At 43.6% G+C, this 16,200-nt stretch overlaps 1 protein-coding gene across 5 annotated transcripts in view; it reads left to right on the top strand.

The window, feature by feature from the left end:
- The window catches only part of KHDRBS3 (KH RNA binding domain containing, signal transduction associated 3), a 186,393-nt gene that overhangs the window by 114,473 nt on the left and 55,720 nt on the right, over window positions 1-16,200 (top strand). For all 5 annotated transcript variants that reach the window (XM_059165559.1, XM_059165556.1, XM_059165555.1 and 2 more), the window contains one exon: window positions 3,120-3,315. In XM_059165559.1, the coding sequence (XP_059021542.1) occupies window positions 3,120-3,315 (196 nt within the window). The remainder of the gene's footprint in view (window positions 1-3,119; window positions 3,316-16,200) is intronic.

Genomic DNA, 16,200 nt, shown 5'->3' with positions numbered 1-16,200 from the left:
TGTGGGTATTCTTTTATTTGCCTTCTCTACTCTTCTCATATACCCTCATAATTTTTTTATTGGTTATAATATGTACATATGTATATTTATTTATTTTTTGAGTACATCCTTGCCTTCTGTCCTACAAGTTGCTCCAGCATCATCTTGCATACTTCCTGCTCTAGTCCTGGAATTGGCCATTTCTCCAAGGAGCCCCAGTTCCTTTTATTGGAGAATGGTGTGAGAGACCAAGATCTGGGTGCTGGTTCTGTTTCTTGCTGCTGGTAGGTCCTTGCTTCCGGGCCCTGTCGGCTGACAGAGTGAGGAAACATATGTATTCTACTAGCCCATGTATGTATACACATCTGTGTATGTTTCTGTGTGTGACTGCTTGTACCCATAGTAAATGAATCAAGAGTTGATACTGATGTCTCCGATTCCAGTCCATAACCATAGTGTTCATTCTAGCCTCTTCCGCTTGCTCACCTGTAACCTTCACTCCCGCACAAGAAGTGTAGCTTCCATTATCCATCGTCCATTTAATTGCTTGAGTCCAGTGTACGTACAGAGTATATCAGAATCATTATGTGTACCTGCATCCCTCTTCATGGGAAATAAGCCTGTCACCTAGAGCAGTGCTTACGTGCATTTTCTTTTGCCTAGTCTTATAAGCTTCACTCAATTCTAAATTTATTTTACTTCTCAACTTCATAAAGATGTTTTATATGTTTTTAATGTAGTTAAAATATTTTGTCACATTTAGCATTACATCTTAGAAGCCCTCGATTTCCTAAATTATATATATATACACACACACACACATATATATATATATATAGTTTGCATACATTAATGTTCACTCTTCATGCTATAAAGTTCTGTGGGTGTTGACAAATGGCTTTGTGTCACATATCCAGCATTTCAGCATCCTGCAGAATAGTGTCAGCCCCCTGAAGTGTTCCTACGGCTTTCTTTACCTGTTCAACCTTCCCTCCTTCCCTTAACCTGCAGCAACCACTGGTTCTTGTTTGTTTGGTTTTTTAACTCCTCGCTAGTTTTTTTTCTTTTCCACTGTTTCCTATCATTGGAGTCAAACAGTACGTAGCCTTGGCTTCATTTAGTTAGAAACATACATTTTAGGTTCATCCATAGCTTTTCCTGGTTTGTGAGCTTATTTCTCTTCAGGACCAAATAATATTCCTTCATATGTGTGCTCCCCAGCTTGCTTATCCATCCCCCACTTAAAGGTCATCTTGGTTGTTTTAGCCACTATGTGTAAAGCTTCAGTAGACATTAATGTGCAGGTTTTGGTGTGGAAGCAGCTTTTCAAATCAGGTGGGTAAATACCTAGGAATACAGGTGCTGGGTTGTATGATAATACCATGTTAACTTCATAAGGAAGTGCCAAACTGTCCTCCTGAGTGACTGTACTCTTTTGCTTGCCCCTTGGCAATGAATGAGAACACTTGTCTTTCACATTTTCAACATCAGTTGGTATATTCAGTTTCTTTTGATTTTATTTGTTCTAATAGGTTTGTTTTAGTTTGCAGTTCCCTAATGACAAGTGATATAGAATTTTCCCCCCCCTTTGGTTATTTGCCATCTGTATAACTTCTTCAGTGAGCTGTCTCTTCTTTTGCCCATTTTTTAATTGGATTTTCTTATTGTGGGTTTCAAAAGTTCTTTGTATATTTTGGACAGCGTGTTTTCTATCAGATACGTGTTTTGTAGACATTCTCCCCTTTTCTGTGACTTGTCTCTTCATCTCTTAACAGTGTCCTTCTCAGAGGAAAAGTCTTTAATTTTAAGAAAGTTCAGCTTACTAATTTTTATTTCGTAGATAATGTTTTTCATACTGTTTCTAAAAACTCATCATCAAACCCAAGAAATCACACTGATTTCTTGATTTCTTCTGAATTTTCTTCTATGAGTTTTATATTTTATGTGAGGTCTAAAGTCTATTTTAAATTAATTTTTATGAAAGATGTCTCTATGTTCTTTTCTCTGTCTGTCTGTCTGTCTTTCTTTTGGTAGTATATGGATGTCCATTTGCTTGAGTACTATTTGTTTAAAAGACTTTTTCATAGAATTTTCTTTGCAACTTTGTCACTTTACTATATTTCTGTGGATCAATTTCAGGTCTGTCTCTTTTGTGCCACTGTTCTGTGTATCTATTTTTCCATCAGTACTTACTACCTTGATTATTATAGCTTTATAATAAGTCTTGAAATCAGATACTGCGATCATCCAAAATTTTCTTCTTCAGTATTTTGATGTCTGTTCTGGGTCTTTTGCCTTTCTATATATTCTCCAGAATGTGTTTGTCAGTCTACAAAGTAGTTCTCAGGAATTTTACTGGGTTATATTGAGTATATAATATAGGTCAAGATGGGAAGGATTGGCAACTGAATAGTATTGACTGTAACAATCACTAAGCATGGGATATTTCTTCTTTGATTTATTTCATCAGAGTTTAAATGTTTTCTCAAGTTTTGCTTATGTTGAGCTATTCTTGATACAGCTTGTTTCTTCTGTCCTCTCTGACTTGGAATCTCGTATTTTATGTTAGACATACATAAATAAGTTGAATTCTACCTTAGAAAATACCTGTATTTATTTAACTTAAGAATGGTATTTTAAATTACTGTGTTCAATACGTTATTTGGGAAGTTACATTTTATTTTCTCTTTCATCGAACTCTGATGTATACTTGTGTTCTCAGTTTGACGATCTTTCTAGCCTTAGTTTCCTTGTCCATAGACAAGTAGAATATAGCCCACTTTATGATGTAGGCATGAAGGTCGGATGTGACCCTGGCCTGGCATCACAAAGAAGTCCTCAGTAGATGATGCAGCCTTCCCACATGTCCTCACTTACTACTCTGTGTCTTAGTCAGAAATTGAGTCTTGGGGTTTCTTTGATGTTATAATATTCATGACCACTGGATAAGCCTTAAATGACTTAACTTCCTTTCAGGATGTAGTTGTTTTTCGTTTGCTCTAATCTTCACTTTGCATTTGATTTCCTTCTTTCTTTTTACAGTAATATGGAATATTGATTTTCCTGAGGTGTAAATGCATGTGAACCGTGGCCTGGTAGAAAAATGATGACTATTGCTAACTTGCCCCTCTTGCTTGCAGGGGAAGGGGAGGAGTCACAACCCGGCCAGTTGGAGTTGGTGTACCACGAGGGACGCCAGCTTCCAGGGGAGTCCTTTCCACCCGAGGGCCAGTGAGTCGGGGAAGAGGACTTCTCACTCCCAGAGCAAGAGGAGTTCCGCCAACTGGGTACCGACCTCCGCCACCACCCCCAACACAAGAGACGTATGGAGATTATGTAAGTGAAGGAGTCATGCAGCAGCTGTGCCGGTCTGATCAAGCCGGCCACACGCAGCATTGGCTGTTGTAATAACCAAGTGTCCGCCCTCACTTGCTGTAGTCCTCAAAAACGCTACCTTAGTTCAGCGAACATTTACTGAGTGCCAAATGAGATGTGATACTAGCAGTGTAAGAACTGAGAAGGACATAGCCTCTTTTGTTAGGTAACTTATATCTGTGATAGGGAGGATGAATCTGGGTGGTGGGGAGGTTCTAGCCCAGGATCACGGAGACCTGTCATCAGGCTCTTACGGGTTTTAATGTAACAGTCATTCATTCATGTTCCACTACAGGTTGCCTCTGAGTAATTCAGTCTTTTAAAAAAGAATCACCCACATATACCAAGTTGTTTTTACCCTGAAGTGTTTCCTCTTAAGTGCTGCTATTGAATATGGATTCTTAGTTGAAGTTTTTTTCAGTGAAAAAAACAAAAGTTCCCAATTTTTTATATTAATGCAAATCAGTATGTGTTTCCATTACCATTCGATAATTCTTTGATATGGTTCATAGACTTACTGGATATAAGAGAAAGAAAATATATCCATGGAAACTGAGTAGAGGGGAAGGACAGAGGCGTTCTGCAACAAGAATACAAGCCCCCTGGGATTCTTCCTGTGACTTCTGAGTTTAACATAAATAAAGAAAATAAGTGGTGGATGGGTGCTTCATGTTAGTGATTGAAAGTCTTAAAGAAACAGTACATGAACGGTTGTCAAAGAGAAGCAGTGACGGGTGATGGGGCTGAAGTACAAGAACCCATGGGTTTTCATGTCTTATGTCAGGGAGAGCTCTTGCTGGGTGCCCGGTGGCTCCCTGCATGGTGTCTGGAAGGCTGCGTTCATTCTCTGGGACATCTTCTGCTGCATCAGCAGCCACTGGAAAGATCAAAGTCTTTGTCCTGGATGTACTGAACTTTGTGTCTTTCCCTCGGTGTGCTGCATCCTCTTGGGCTTCCAGACCTTTGGTGGTGCTGCTCTCTGCTTGGAATCTCATGCTTCCTGTTTGTCCTTGTAAATCCAGGTCAGCTATCCTTAGGGAAAGTCAGAGGAGATAGGAGCTGCCGTATTGAGCATTACTGCTGGAGTCACACGTCTCTCTCCCGCCTACACTGGGACTCTGGAGAGGCAAGGATGTTCGGCTTGTATCTATGAGCGGCAGACAATGGGTCCTGGGGACTCAGTGAATTCAACGAATAAATCCCATAACACTTTCACCATTCTGCTATTCAGTCGGGAAAGGATGTGACCTCTATGTCTTCTCCTTATTTCCTTACAGTTTGACATGTTCCTGTGTCCTGATATTCTGACCAAACTGACAATAATAATCATGCCTCAAGCTCTTCCACAGATGCGGCGTCTCCCGAGAATAGTAGAGACTGCAGCGGCGGGGAAAGTGCTGTTCGGTGTTTGTCGTTTTCCACCTGGGCTTTCTCTTAGGTCTGGATTAATGTAGGTGTGGCTAGATGGTGTCGCCAGACCCTCAGACAGAGGGTGTGGAAAGCCTGGATCCTCAGCCCCTGGCGCCGTCAGTGTGATCTGAGTCTGTCAACTGCTTGTTGGGCTTTACAGTCACATTTCAGAAAGAGCTGTTGCCTTCTCCCCATACATTGATTCACCTTTCCACTCAGATGGATTGAATTCCGTCTGTCTCTAGGTGTACACTCTAGTGAATCCAGAATGCAATCAGATGAATACAAATGAACTTTCCTGGACAAGTTCAAGTCCAGAGGAGAAAAGGTGTTAAAACAATTGATTTGAGAAGTATTCGGTTGAGTTAATTTACTGCCCTTCCCATGGACTACGTGGATGATGCGACAGTGGCCATGCAGAAGAATCCGTGTGTCCTCCCAGGAGCAGATGGGGTTCGGGGAGAAAGGGAGCTTTCACGGTTTGGGTCCCACACTCACCTGGCGCTCCTCCAGGCGCTAACTGTGGCTGCGGCCACAGTTCCAGGGTGGCCGCCTCTTCCTTTGCCAGTTAACCGACGGCTGTGTTTCCCGCCCTCATCTGAACTTACCTGGAGTGCGGCATCGGCAATTCTGTCATGTTCACACAACAGCTCTTGCACACGCGCCTGCTTTCTGAATGTGCTCTAGGCGCTGGAGTCGGACACATACACAAAAGAAAGATGGCTGACTCTTGAACACCACGGGTTCCAACTGCCTGGGTCCATTTGTATGTGGATTTTTCTGAAAATAATGGTACATTACTATAGATGTATTTTGACTTTCTCATGATTTTCTTAATATTTTCTCTGAGTTTATTATAAGAGTATAGAATTTCATACATGCAACATACAGGACATGTGTTACTCAACTGTGTACGTTATTGGGAAGGCTTCTGGTCAGCAGTAGGCTATCTATTAGTACTTAGGTTTTTGTCAGTCAAATGTTATACACAGATTTTCAACTGCATGGGAGTCAGGGCTCCTAACCCCCCCCATTGTTCAAGGGTCAGCTGCACTGTCATGAGTACGGCCTCTTCCCCAAGTCGGATTGCTATCATGAAGACTTTGGATCATGTGCAATACCTTTCCCTCTTGATTTGTATCTGTTACTCCTGGAAACACTTACGGAAGTTATAGCCAAGAACAAGGATTTTCCCCATTTTGCCTTGCATTTTGCAGGCCTTTTATGCTGTTCTATACTGAAAGCTTCAATAGCGGAACACTGTACACAGCAAACAATGTTGGGAGCTACTGTGAGGAGGAGACACAGTCCCCTCACCTCCGCGGCTCGCTCTGGTTGCTCTGCCTCTCAGGTGTGCTCTTTTGACCTCAACTCGTTTCCTGACCACAGCTTTGCAGTGTCTGGTATATTCCCAGACATTGGCCCTTCGTCCTATTTGAAATCCTGAAGATTATTCACACAACATCCTTAGCTTTGGAGCACAGGAAGGAGAAAATGCCCAAACTTAAAAAAAGAAAATTTAAAAATGTGTTTGTTTGTTTGTTTGTTTGTAGGACTTTAGAAGAGGTGGGTATCCTAAACATTATCCAACTTAGAAAGCTTGAGATCCTATAACCCCCCAAATAGTTCTTCATTCATGCGGCAAGTGGGAAGTTGGAGTTGATCTTTAAAAAAATCATACCGTTGAACTGGAACGAATGTAAAGGAGTTTCTAAACTCCCTGAGAATGTGGATCCCTCGCTTGCCGTTCACCTCTGTCTCTAACTCCCATCACCTAGTATGCTGGCTGGCACATAGAAGGTCTTTACTAAGTGTTTGCTGAATGAGTGACTGTTCTCAAGACTGAGTTTTAAGGGATTCCTGGGTGGCTCAGTCTGTTGAGTTTGTTGGCTCAGGTCAGGATCCCAGAGGCCTGGCATCGAGTCCCAGGTTGGGGCGGGGGGGGTCCCTACTCAGAAGGAAGCCTGCTTGTCCCTCTCCCTGCTCTGTTCCCCCTACTTGTGCTCTCTCTCTCTCTCTCTCTTCACTGTTGGCATATAGCTGTATAGTGCAGTCATTAGTATACATCTGTTTCTCAGCAGATTATAAACTTCTAGGGAAAAACACTCTCTCGCCTGTAGCATAGTTTCCGGCACATTATATGCACTTAGTAAATCTTTACTGGATTAGATACCTGGTAAGTTTTCCTAATGAAGGTTACCATTGATCTTTTCCGAGTCATACTGTAACCATCCAATGGGAAGCAGTGTGAGAGTTGGCATTTAACAAAACATCTTGCCTTAGTTATCCGTGTCCCTGGTGTTCAAAGGGCAGTTACAGGTTACAAAGAGATAAGACTAATTCTGTGTAGCTCCTGAAAGTCGCAGAGTAACATAATTCTTATCTCAGTATAAGAATGAACTTTCCAGACGATGTAATATTTAATGAGAAGCTACTCTCCACAAGGCATTTTCATGTATGTTCTGTCATGTTCTTCTCATAGGCACGCAGTGAGATGTTATGATCTGTTGTGCAAGTGCGAAGTTAAGTGTCTCACCTAAAGTTGCGTGGCAGATAAAGAAGGAGCAGATGTGGGATTCAGGACTCAGGGGCTGTCTGTCTCTAGCAGTCAGTGCTTTATGAAGAACCGTGTTCTAGTAGATGAGACTATCGGCCTTTCTCCTCTTTAGAGAAAATGCATTGGCTACCTCATCTTGCTTTCCCAGGACTGTGGGCCAGGAGACAAGAGATTGTGTCAGATGACCCCTGTGGCCTGGTCATATAGTCAGCCACTTGTGTTAAGCTACCTTAACTAGATAAATGGAAATTGAAAATAATTAGGAAAAACAGGATGGGTTTAGGAATTTTAAAAATAATAAATGACAATAGTGTTGTATTTACTAGCAAAAAAAAAAAAAATAGCTTTTTCTTTAAGAGTTTCAGAGCACCTGTAACTCTCAAAAAGGCATGTCATTCCTTTGGAACTCAGAAATGCGATTTTTAAAGATCCTCTTTGAAGTACATCCATAGTGATAAATGTTTTATTTCTATGAACTTGTTTGGTTCTATCCAACCAATTCAGTTTGCTTTTCATTTTAACTTCCACTTAACATTTATTATCTGAGGACATTATTTCCAGAATAAAAGACAAAAAAATCCTATCAGTTGCTTATTTAAACCAAAAAGGGGGTAACATCCTCTTCCTTCAGATCCTGCCATAGCTGCTACTTTTTTGAGAAAGCACACGTTTCAGTCCTTAAAATACTCCATGTTCTTCAGAGTACGTGCGCCAGCCTGAAGGGGTCCCCGTGTGGCACTAGGCTCAAACACTCAGCGAGTGGTGAGCATTAGAGTGGCCTGTTATAAGAATATACTTGATTAGCCCCAGTGAGAAAGCTTGATAATTTGAAGGTATTTCCTTGTCAAAATGTGCCTATTGAAATTGGACTGATTTTTCTCAAGGTGTGTGTGCGAAGATATTTAATCATTTCTAATGTCACCTGGGCCAACTGTTCTTCATCACAGTCACTGTCACAAATGCTCCCTGAGCATGTGTCCTTGAGAAGAACATCTGTTGGCAAATCAGTCTGCTGCTCTGCGAGGAGAGGAGCGTGAGGAGAGGGCAGGTGACAGGCAGTGGCCATGCGTGAGGAACAGACTCAACGTCGGGAAGACCAGATCCTCCTGTCAGTGAACGCTTGTCTTTTAAGAGTAACTCTAAGGAAACAAGACAATTCAACATGATTAGCTTTTTTTTCCAGGAGAGAAGAAAACAGATAATGAATATGTTTTCAACCATTTGCGAATAAATTTGGGACCTTCTGCTCCACTTTTAACTTAGTAAAATTAGACATAATTACTGTAACTTCTCATCTCTTTTTTGAGAACAAGAAGTACCTCTTCCCCAAAATGACATTGATTCATTACTTGTGTCCAAATAATTAAATAACTGACAAAGTAATTAACATAACCCAGAGTACATTCAGTGAGAGCACTTTAACAATTCAAAGTGTTGGTGTAATTACATAGAAAGACATGTTTGATGCTTCCTGGCAGAGCCCAATTTACATATGAATTTCTAAAATGAAACCAGTTTTGATAAATCACTTTAGGCTCCACATGCAGAGAAAACACACAATCAAAATAGATCCATGTTCTTTAAATGCTCACTATCTTTTATTGTCGCTGAAAAATGTCCGTTTCCATGATTTCACTGCATGTTAGCAGGGCACTTGGGCTCAGTGGGTTAAGCCTCTGCGTTTGTCTTGGGTCATGGTCTCAGGGTCCTGGGATCGAGCCCCGCATCGGGCTCCCTGCTCGTTCGGCGGGGAGCCTGCTTCCCCTTCTCTGCCTGCCTCTCTGCCTACTTGTGCTCTCTCTCTGTCAAATAAATAAGTCTTTTAAAAAACAATAACAACAACATTATTATAAACACCGCTTGCTTGTAACTACTTGATCTAAATCTCCAGTCTCACCTCTCCCTTGCGTGCCGTCCAGTGTCCACCTCCTGTGTCTTTCTGTCCCAGAGTGCTGCACAGCACTGTCAAAGCTGTGGCCTGGGCCAGCCCCGTGGGCTCACAGAGGCTGGTGAGGGTGGACGGCATATCCCCAGGCGGCAGGGGCGCACCGGTGCCTCTTCTCGTTCCCTGTAAGCAGACAGCAAACCGAGTCTTTTCACATCTGCATCGCTCTTTGCTCTCCAGCTCCTCATGTCACCCCAGCTTTAGTTAAGGTGCTTGCCCCCCCTCGGGAGACACCCCTCCCTCGCAGCATCCCGCTCACATGCTGTGACCATGTCCTCCAGGAGCACCTGCACTTGTCCCAGTCTGCACCTGTCTGTAATGCTTGTCCCCATGTCTCACCTGCCACCAGCTTTCCATCGGTCCTCTCCGGCCGCCTCCTCTCCCCTCGCCTCTTCCCTCCTCTCCTCTTGCTTCCCCACCCCCCCCCCCTCCTCTCTCTTCCCCTCTTCCCTCTCCTCTCCTCTGAGTTTGCCCAAAGCCTGCCACAGGCCTGACAGTTCAGAGATCATACATTAGCATGTGGAGGGTGGTCTTCGTTACCACCAATGAATGGTGTCATTCCATGTGTCATGTGCACTGTTAAATATTCTTAGTGAAGTAAAATTAAGTATCTGGCACCAATTTTAGCAACATAACATGGCTCATTTAGTGAACTAATAAATGTAGAAGACAATACAATTTAATAAAGAGAATGTTACTCTGTGAGGCAAATACTTGGTTTCTTGTCTCCCTTCTTATCAGTGTCACCACTGTTTTGTATGCAAATTGTTTAACCTTTTGGGCTTTGGTTTCTGTGACTACAAAGTGCCGGTCATGGTACTTCACCCAAGGAACCAGCAGGTTAGGCCAGACACTGTCCTTTTTTTCCAACTTTAAAATTCTGTAATTGGTTGTTTTCTGAAGCTTTCTTCATTCTGTCACCCAGAAATGCTTTTTTATAATAAAGAACTTCATTTTCATCAGCTAGAGATCTTGGTACTGAAAAGAAAGTCACAGAACAAACACAGCAAACTAAATGTTAATGGGAGTAACAAGCTGAAAGTGGAAAGTGAGTGAGTGGTTCTGAGTCTCTTGAATTCTAGAACAGAAGTTTTGAAAAATGTTTTAAAAATGAGAGTTCTTTTCAAATGCATACTCACCATTCAGGATGTACAAACTCAAATCATCTTAGAAACTTGAATCATGTTCTTTTCTAACTCATTTAATTATGCCCATGTCACCCATCTATTTCTTCGTAGGAAGTACGTGCCAGTCAGTGATGTCCCCGCTATCTTCATGTGAATCCCTGTAGGCTTTGGAGGCTGAGCTGATGGGTTGATCCCCTTTAAACATGAACATGGTAGGGCGTTCTAGAAGTCCTACAACTTCTTCAGAATATGGAAGCTCTGCGGGTACTTGATATGCCCTAATTATCCCTCTGGGTTGCCTCCCTCATGGGGTGCAGTCGTGCCGGGGGACGGCCGGGCACAAGGAGGCCCCCCCGGAGCCTGTGCTCTGCCCTGTGGGGATGGGGCTTCTCAGGACTGTCTTGTGCAGCTCTTCGGAGGCGTTTCCTCACAGGACATCTGCCATTTGTTCACTTAAACCAGGTTTAAAAAGTCAGAGACAGTTTTGAATGGGAGCAGAAATCTGAAGGGTGGGTTTCACAAGCAGACATGCCTCTTCTGCCTCTTCTCCCGCATCACGGCGCAGTAACGCTGCGGCAGATGAAGCTGGCTCGAAGCAGGCAGCCTGCTCCCGCCATAGTCGGTGTCCCCTCCAACACCTGGCCACGCAGGGACTGCCACGGACTCTTTTGCCAGAGGGATAAACTCTTACAAATTTTGGGTGACTGGAAACATCCGTGCAAAACCAAATGCAGTGTTTGAACGTAAGTGTAAATCTGTGATGTAGATTTTGTTCTGAAGACTCAGTGAAGCCATTGTCCTCTTTCGTTTGTGAGCTCACATGAAGTTTTGATTACATGACTAGTTTGGGGACTTTAGTTACAGAAAAACGTTGTACCGTTGGCAAATTTTCCCAGTGCAGTGACTACTGGCGTAATTTTTTGACAGTTAACTAATCTCTAAATTGTTTCAATTATCTTGTTTTCCATAGTGAGAAATTTAATTAAAACAGAGTACAGATTGTGAAAAGGTTATTTATGAAAATGCATTTTAAATGTGAATTGAAAAGCCTAGGGACACCTTTTTATTTTAGATAAAAAGATGAAGGTTCTGTAATTTTTTACATTCATTTTACCGGAAGCAAGAGCCTCATGCAATTTACTTGAAATGTCTATCAGGACCTTCATAAGTTGATCTCTTTCCTAAATTGTTGGAAAGGTTGACCTATTTTGGAAACACAGAACTTTGAGAAATGATTTCAGATTTTAAATTTATGTATTTAGAGGTTGTTTTTTGTTTGTTTGTTTTTTTGTTTTTCTTCTCTGTATTTTAAACAAAGCAACCAGAAAAGCATTTTAAGAGCATGGAGAACTCCAGAATGACAGTGTCTCTAGGGCATGGAGAACGCTTTTTGCCTCTGCAGTGAGGGCTTGTCTATTGAAGTGAGCGAGCGATGATGGTTGTATCTGAGCTACTGGGATGGAGGTGTCGTGTCCCTCAAGTGAATCAGGGCTGTGGCAGGGAGGGCCTTGAGAACCATGGGAATGGCCCTCTGTTCTAATGGATCCCCTACAAGAACCTGCCATCTTAGTTTTGTCATTTTCTTCATGCATTAACCAGCGTTCATCGAACTCCATCCCTGCGGTCAAGCAGATCAGGGTCTAGGAAGACACACCTTTGCTGTGCGCGTTGAACCCGCCCATGACTCTGTCTGCTTCAGGTGGTGGTTCTTTGTCATGTCTATGTGTAAACACCCTACTTAAGATACTTTCTTAGAACAATGTGATCATTCCCTTCACTTATATCATTATTTTTCTTACATTTCAAGTTGTTGATGATAGATGCCATGGCTTTTTATCCATAGTGCCCAGCGTAGTAATCAATATTTGATTTCTTAATACAGCAAAGAAACACACACACATACAGAGTATTTCAGGAGGACCAATCAGGGAAGACTGCTGCTTGATGGAACGTGGAAAGACTTCTGGAGAGAGCAGACCAAACAGAGAAAGGGCGCTAGCAGCATTCAGGCAGGCAGAGACCCACGGGAGGCGCCGGTGGATGTCGGGGCGGCCAGCAGAGGCGTGGTGGTGCCATCTTACTGATGAGGTTTATTATTATCTTTATCTTTATCCTTTTGCTTTCATCTAGTTCGTTGGCAGTGAGGGACATGGAACCTTGAAAGATGTATTTCAGGACTAAAGTACACTGTCAGGTTTGGTAACACGCGCGGAAGGCCGGCTGGCCATCCAGATGTGTCCTCAGAGTGTGGCCCTGTCCCGGGGAGCTGATTATAGTATAGTATTCTCTGTTTTATGGGGATGAGGCCTGTATTTATCGCCATAGTTACAAGCCATAGTTACAAGCAAAGATTCACATCTTTGCTGTGTCTTTAATTGTTGCGTCATTTGGGTGAATTTCTTATCTGCTCTATCCCTCAGTCCCTGATTTTAAGTGGAAATAGTAGTACTTATTTAACACATAGTGTTATGAAGATTAGACAAATTAACATATGGAAAGTATCTAGGGGCACCCGGTGGCTCAGTGGGTTAAACAGCCATAAAGATGGCTCTTGGTTTCCGCTCAGGTCATGATTTCCTGGTTGTGGGATGGAGCCTGGGTAGACACCCCCCCCCCCCCGCCCCAGTCCAGCTCTCACAGTGGGGCTGCCATGCTCAGCAGGGAGCTGCTAGGGGAGTCTCCCTCTGCCCTTCTCCCCTGCTCATGCTTTTTTCACTCTATCTCAAATAAATAAATCTTTGAAAAAATGTATTTAAAGTAGTGCCTGGCACGTAAAAAGTAGTGTATAAGTCATTTGGGTTTTGGCTCAGAAATCTCAGTTCCTCAGTTTACCAAGTAGCTCTGTCTTTCATGCCAGACCCTTGCTAACTGTGCCCAGGACATTGATACAGAAATCCCTCATTAACTGGGGAGGGTTTGTCCCAGGTCCCCCGGGGCATGCCTGAAGTTGCAGGTACTATTCAATGATACAGTCACTGTTTTTTCCTGTTCACACACCCATGATAAAACTTAATGTATGAATGAGGCCCATAGGAGATTAACAACAACAATAATAGAGTAGCTACTGCGATATACTGTAATGAAGGCTATGTGAATGTGGTCTCTCTTTCTCTCAAAATATCTTACTGTGCTACGCACCCTTCTTCTTGGGAGGATGTGGGGTGATAAAAGGTCCACGTGGCCAGAAGGAGCAAGGGGAGTGATGCAGGCCTGTGACAGAGCGGGAGGCTACTGTTGGCCTTCTAACAAGGGCCACAAGGAGGACCATCTGCTTCTGGCCTGTGGTGGACTGTAGGAAACCACAACCTCAGAAAGCGAAATCTTGGATAAGTGGGGATTGCTGTTTATGATAAGCATAATACCCAGTGCTGTTCACACCTACGGAAATAGTTAAAAAGATAATTTCCAGTTTGAAATGGATCGGGGTACAATAGGAGTTCTCTGCTGCTGTGGAAACTTAGGCTGATCGCACTAGTTTGGAAACCTGTTGGACACCCCCGCTAAAGCTGTACACATGCTTCCCTGAGACCCCGCGGTGCTGCTCCTGGGAACGGAACGTACGAGGACACACACAACGCTTGTGCAAGGGCCACGTAGGCAAAGACTAGAAAGAAGCCAAATACGTTTCAGAACAAGAGTAGATAAACCAGCCGCAGTGTAACGATACAGATCGTATTTTCAGGCAGCGAGAAAGGATGGTTTCTCCTGCTGAAGCTCCCTCTGACGACAAGGACAGGTCTCAGGGCACTGTGCTGGGCAGAGCAGTAGTTACCCGGATTCCACTGATAGAAAGTTCACGCTCACTTGAGCGTGGTTACTGCCGGGGGTAGGTAGTAACAGGACGGGGACGGCCTCGCAGCAGGGCCAGGGGGTTCTGGTTCTTGATCCGAGTGTTGGTTACATGCTGTGCGCACTCCCTGCTCACTCACTAAGCAGCGCACTTGGGGTTTGTACCTTTTTACGCCTTGTTGTATACTTGGATAAATGGTTTTAAGATATGACCAATATGTGTCTGAAGAATGTTGTACCAGACAGTCCCAGTACTCTGTCCATCACACAACAGCATGACTTCCTGCAGGCGTATCTGCCCTTAGATCAGGTGGTGACCCGAAGGGTTCTCTGCCTCGAAGCTAAGCACAGAGCAGTCTTAGTGCTAACAGTGTAAACTCTGATTGTCTGGGGCTTTGGTTTCCTTGTGGAGGACGCTCTGTTGTGCAGTAGGTGTGCATTTCTGTGTTCCAGGAGGCCCTTCTTCCTGGTGACGCTGGAGTCACTTGGTGCCTCCCTCCTGGCCAGCTGTCATTCTCACAGGAGCTGTCTTCTCACTGGGAAGAGTGAGTGAATGAATCCACAGCTGTTGCTCATTCATTGTTGACCCACTGATGCAGAAAGGATTTACTGAATGCTTCCTCCTGTCGGCACTCCGAGAACATGGTGGCCCGAAAGACAGGAAGCCCCCATACGTGAGAGTCTGCCCCAGACCCTGCCGAGAGTGGCTGGGAGGGGTGAGACAGAAGCAACAAAGAAAACGTCTTCGGAGGTATAAGAGCGAGCAAAATGCAAACAAAACAGATACTGGCTAGCCTCTTGACCAACGCCAAAGAGGTGAGCTCAGCATTTTTGAGCGCGCTTTCCCTTGGGCAGCCTTTCTCAACTGGGCTGCCTCATCTCTATCACGGGATGTAGCAAATGGTGCTAGGAAAGTACTGCCTTTCTAGATGCATGGGAAAGAAGTGAATTCACTTTGTACACAGTGGCCGTGGAGTATTGGGCTTTATTCTCTGGTAGAACCCTGCTTGGGAACCCCTGGGGGGCCTTTTGCCAGTTCCTGAAGAGGCTGAGAAGGTAATGGAGCTTTAAAAAACCTGGAGTTTGAAAAGGTTTAAAAAAAAAAAATGGAATTCAAGGCCCCCCAGGTTTGGGTGCAGAGGGTTGATAACCCCGTAGGCTTTGCGTTGGAGCTCAGAGAAGCACCTACGTGGGAAGGCTGTTTGGAGGTCCCAGTCCCTCTGGGCCAGGCTAAGCTGGACTGCTAATTCTCCTATCCTTCCACCCAAAGCAAATATAAATTCTCTCCAGAGAAATATGTAACATAGACTTTAAATTTTTTTCTGTTAATTTTTTATATATAAATACAAGTTGAAGTCCCCATAATAATAAATGGAGGAAAAAAATAGAGATAGTAGATTCAGATATCAGATATAAACTTAAAATAACTCTATGTTCTATATCACCTAGGAATTAAAAGATGAGATTGATGGTTTAAGCAGAGAACTGGAAAATATAGAAATACAGAAAGCAGATATTGTAGAACTGTAAAATGCAACAAAAAGAACTAAGTAAATGGTTTTTAGCAGATTAGATGCAGATGAAGGAAGAAACAATGTTGAAGAAGTCAATTCAAATGAAGCAGAAAGACAAATCTCAGACAACACAGAAACTCTCGCGAGGCCCAGCAGCTTCTGGTGGCCACCTCCCTCACATCAAGTCCTGCAGGTCCCAGATGACCTGGCTCCTGTCCTTGCTTTGGCTCACTCAACGTGGCTGACTCTACCTTAGGACCTTTGTGCTTGTCATTCATCCTGCCTGAAATCTACCCCCCACCCCCTTAAACAAATCTGCATAAGCAGCTCCTCACTCTCTTCACACTGGTACAGGAGTCCTTGCTTAAGGCTCCTCTGGCTGCCTCCCCCACCTCCCCTGTGCCATCATTGGGATGCTTGGTGTTCTCTGTCTGCCGCCCCACCAGAATGTCAGCCCTCCAGGGACAAGGATGCATTTTGGTTTTGTTTGTTTGGTACTGTGTC

This window comes from Mustela lutreola, chromosome 3 (assembly GCF_030435805.1).
Source record: "Mustela lutreola isolate mMusLut2 chromosome 3, mMusLut2.pri, whole genome shotgun sequence".
Taxonomy (NCBI): Eukaryota; Metazoa; Chordata; class Mammalia; order Carnivora; family Mustelidae; genus Mustela; species Mustela lutreola.
The sequence above is the reverse complement of the archived record's forward strand: the minus strand, read 5'-3'. Positions and strand labels throughout refer to the sequence as shown.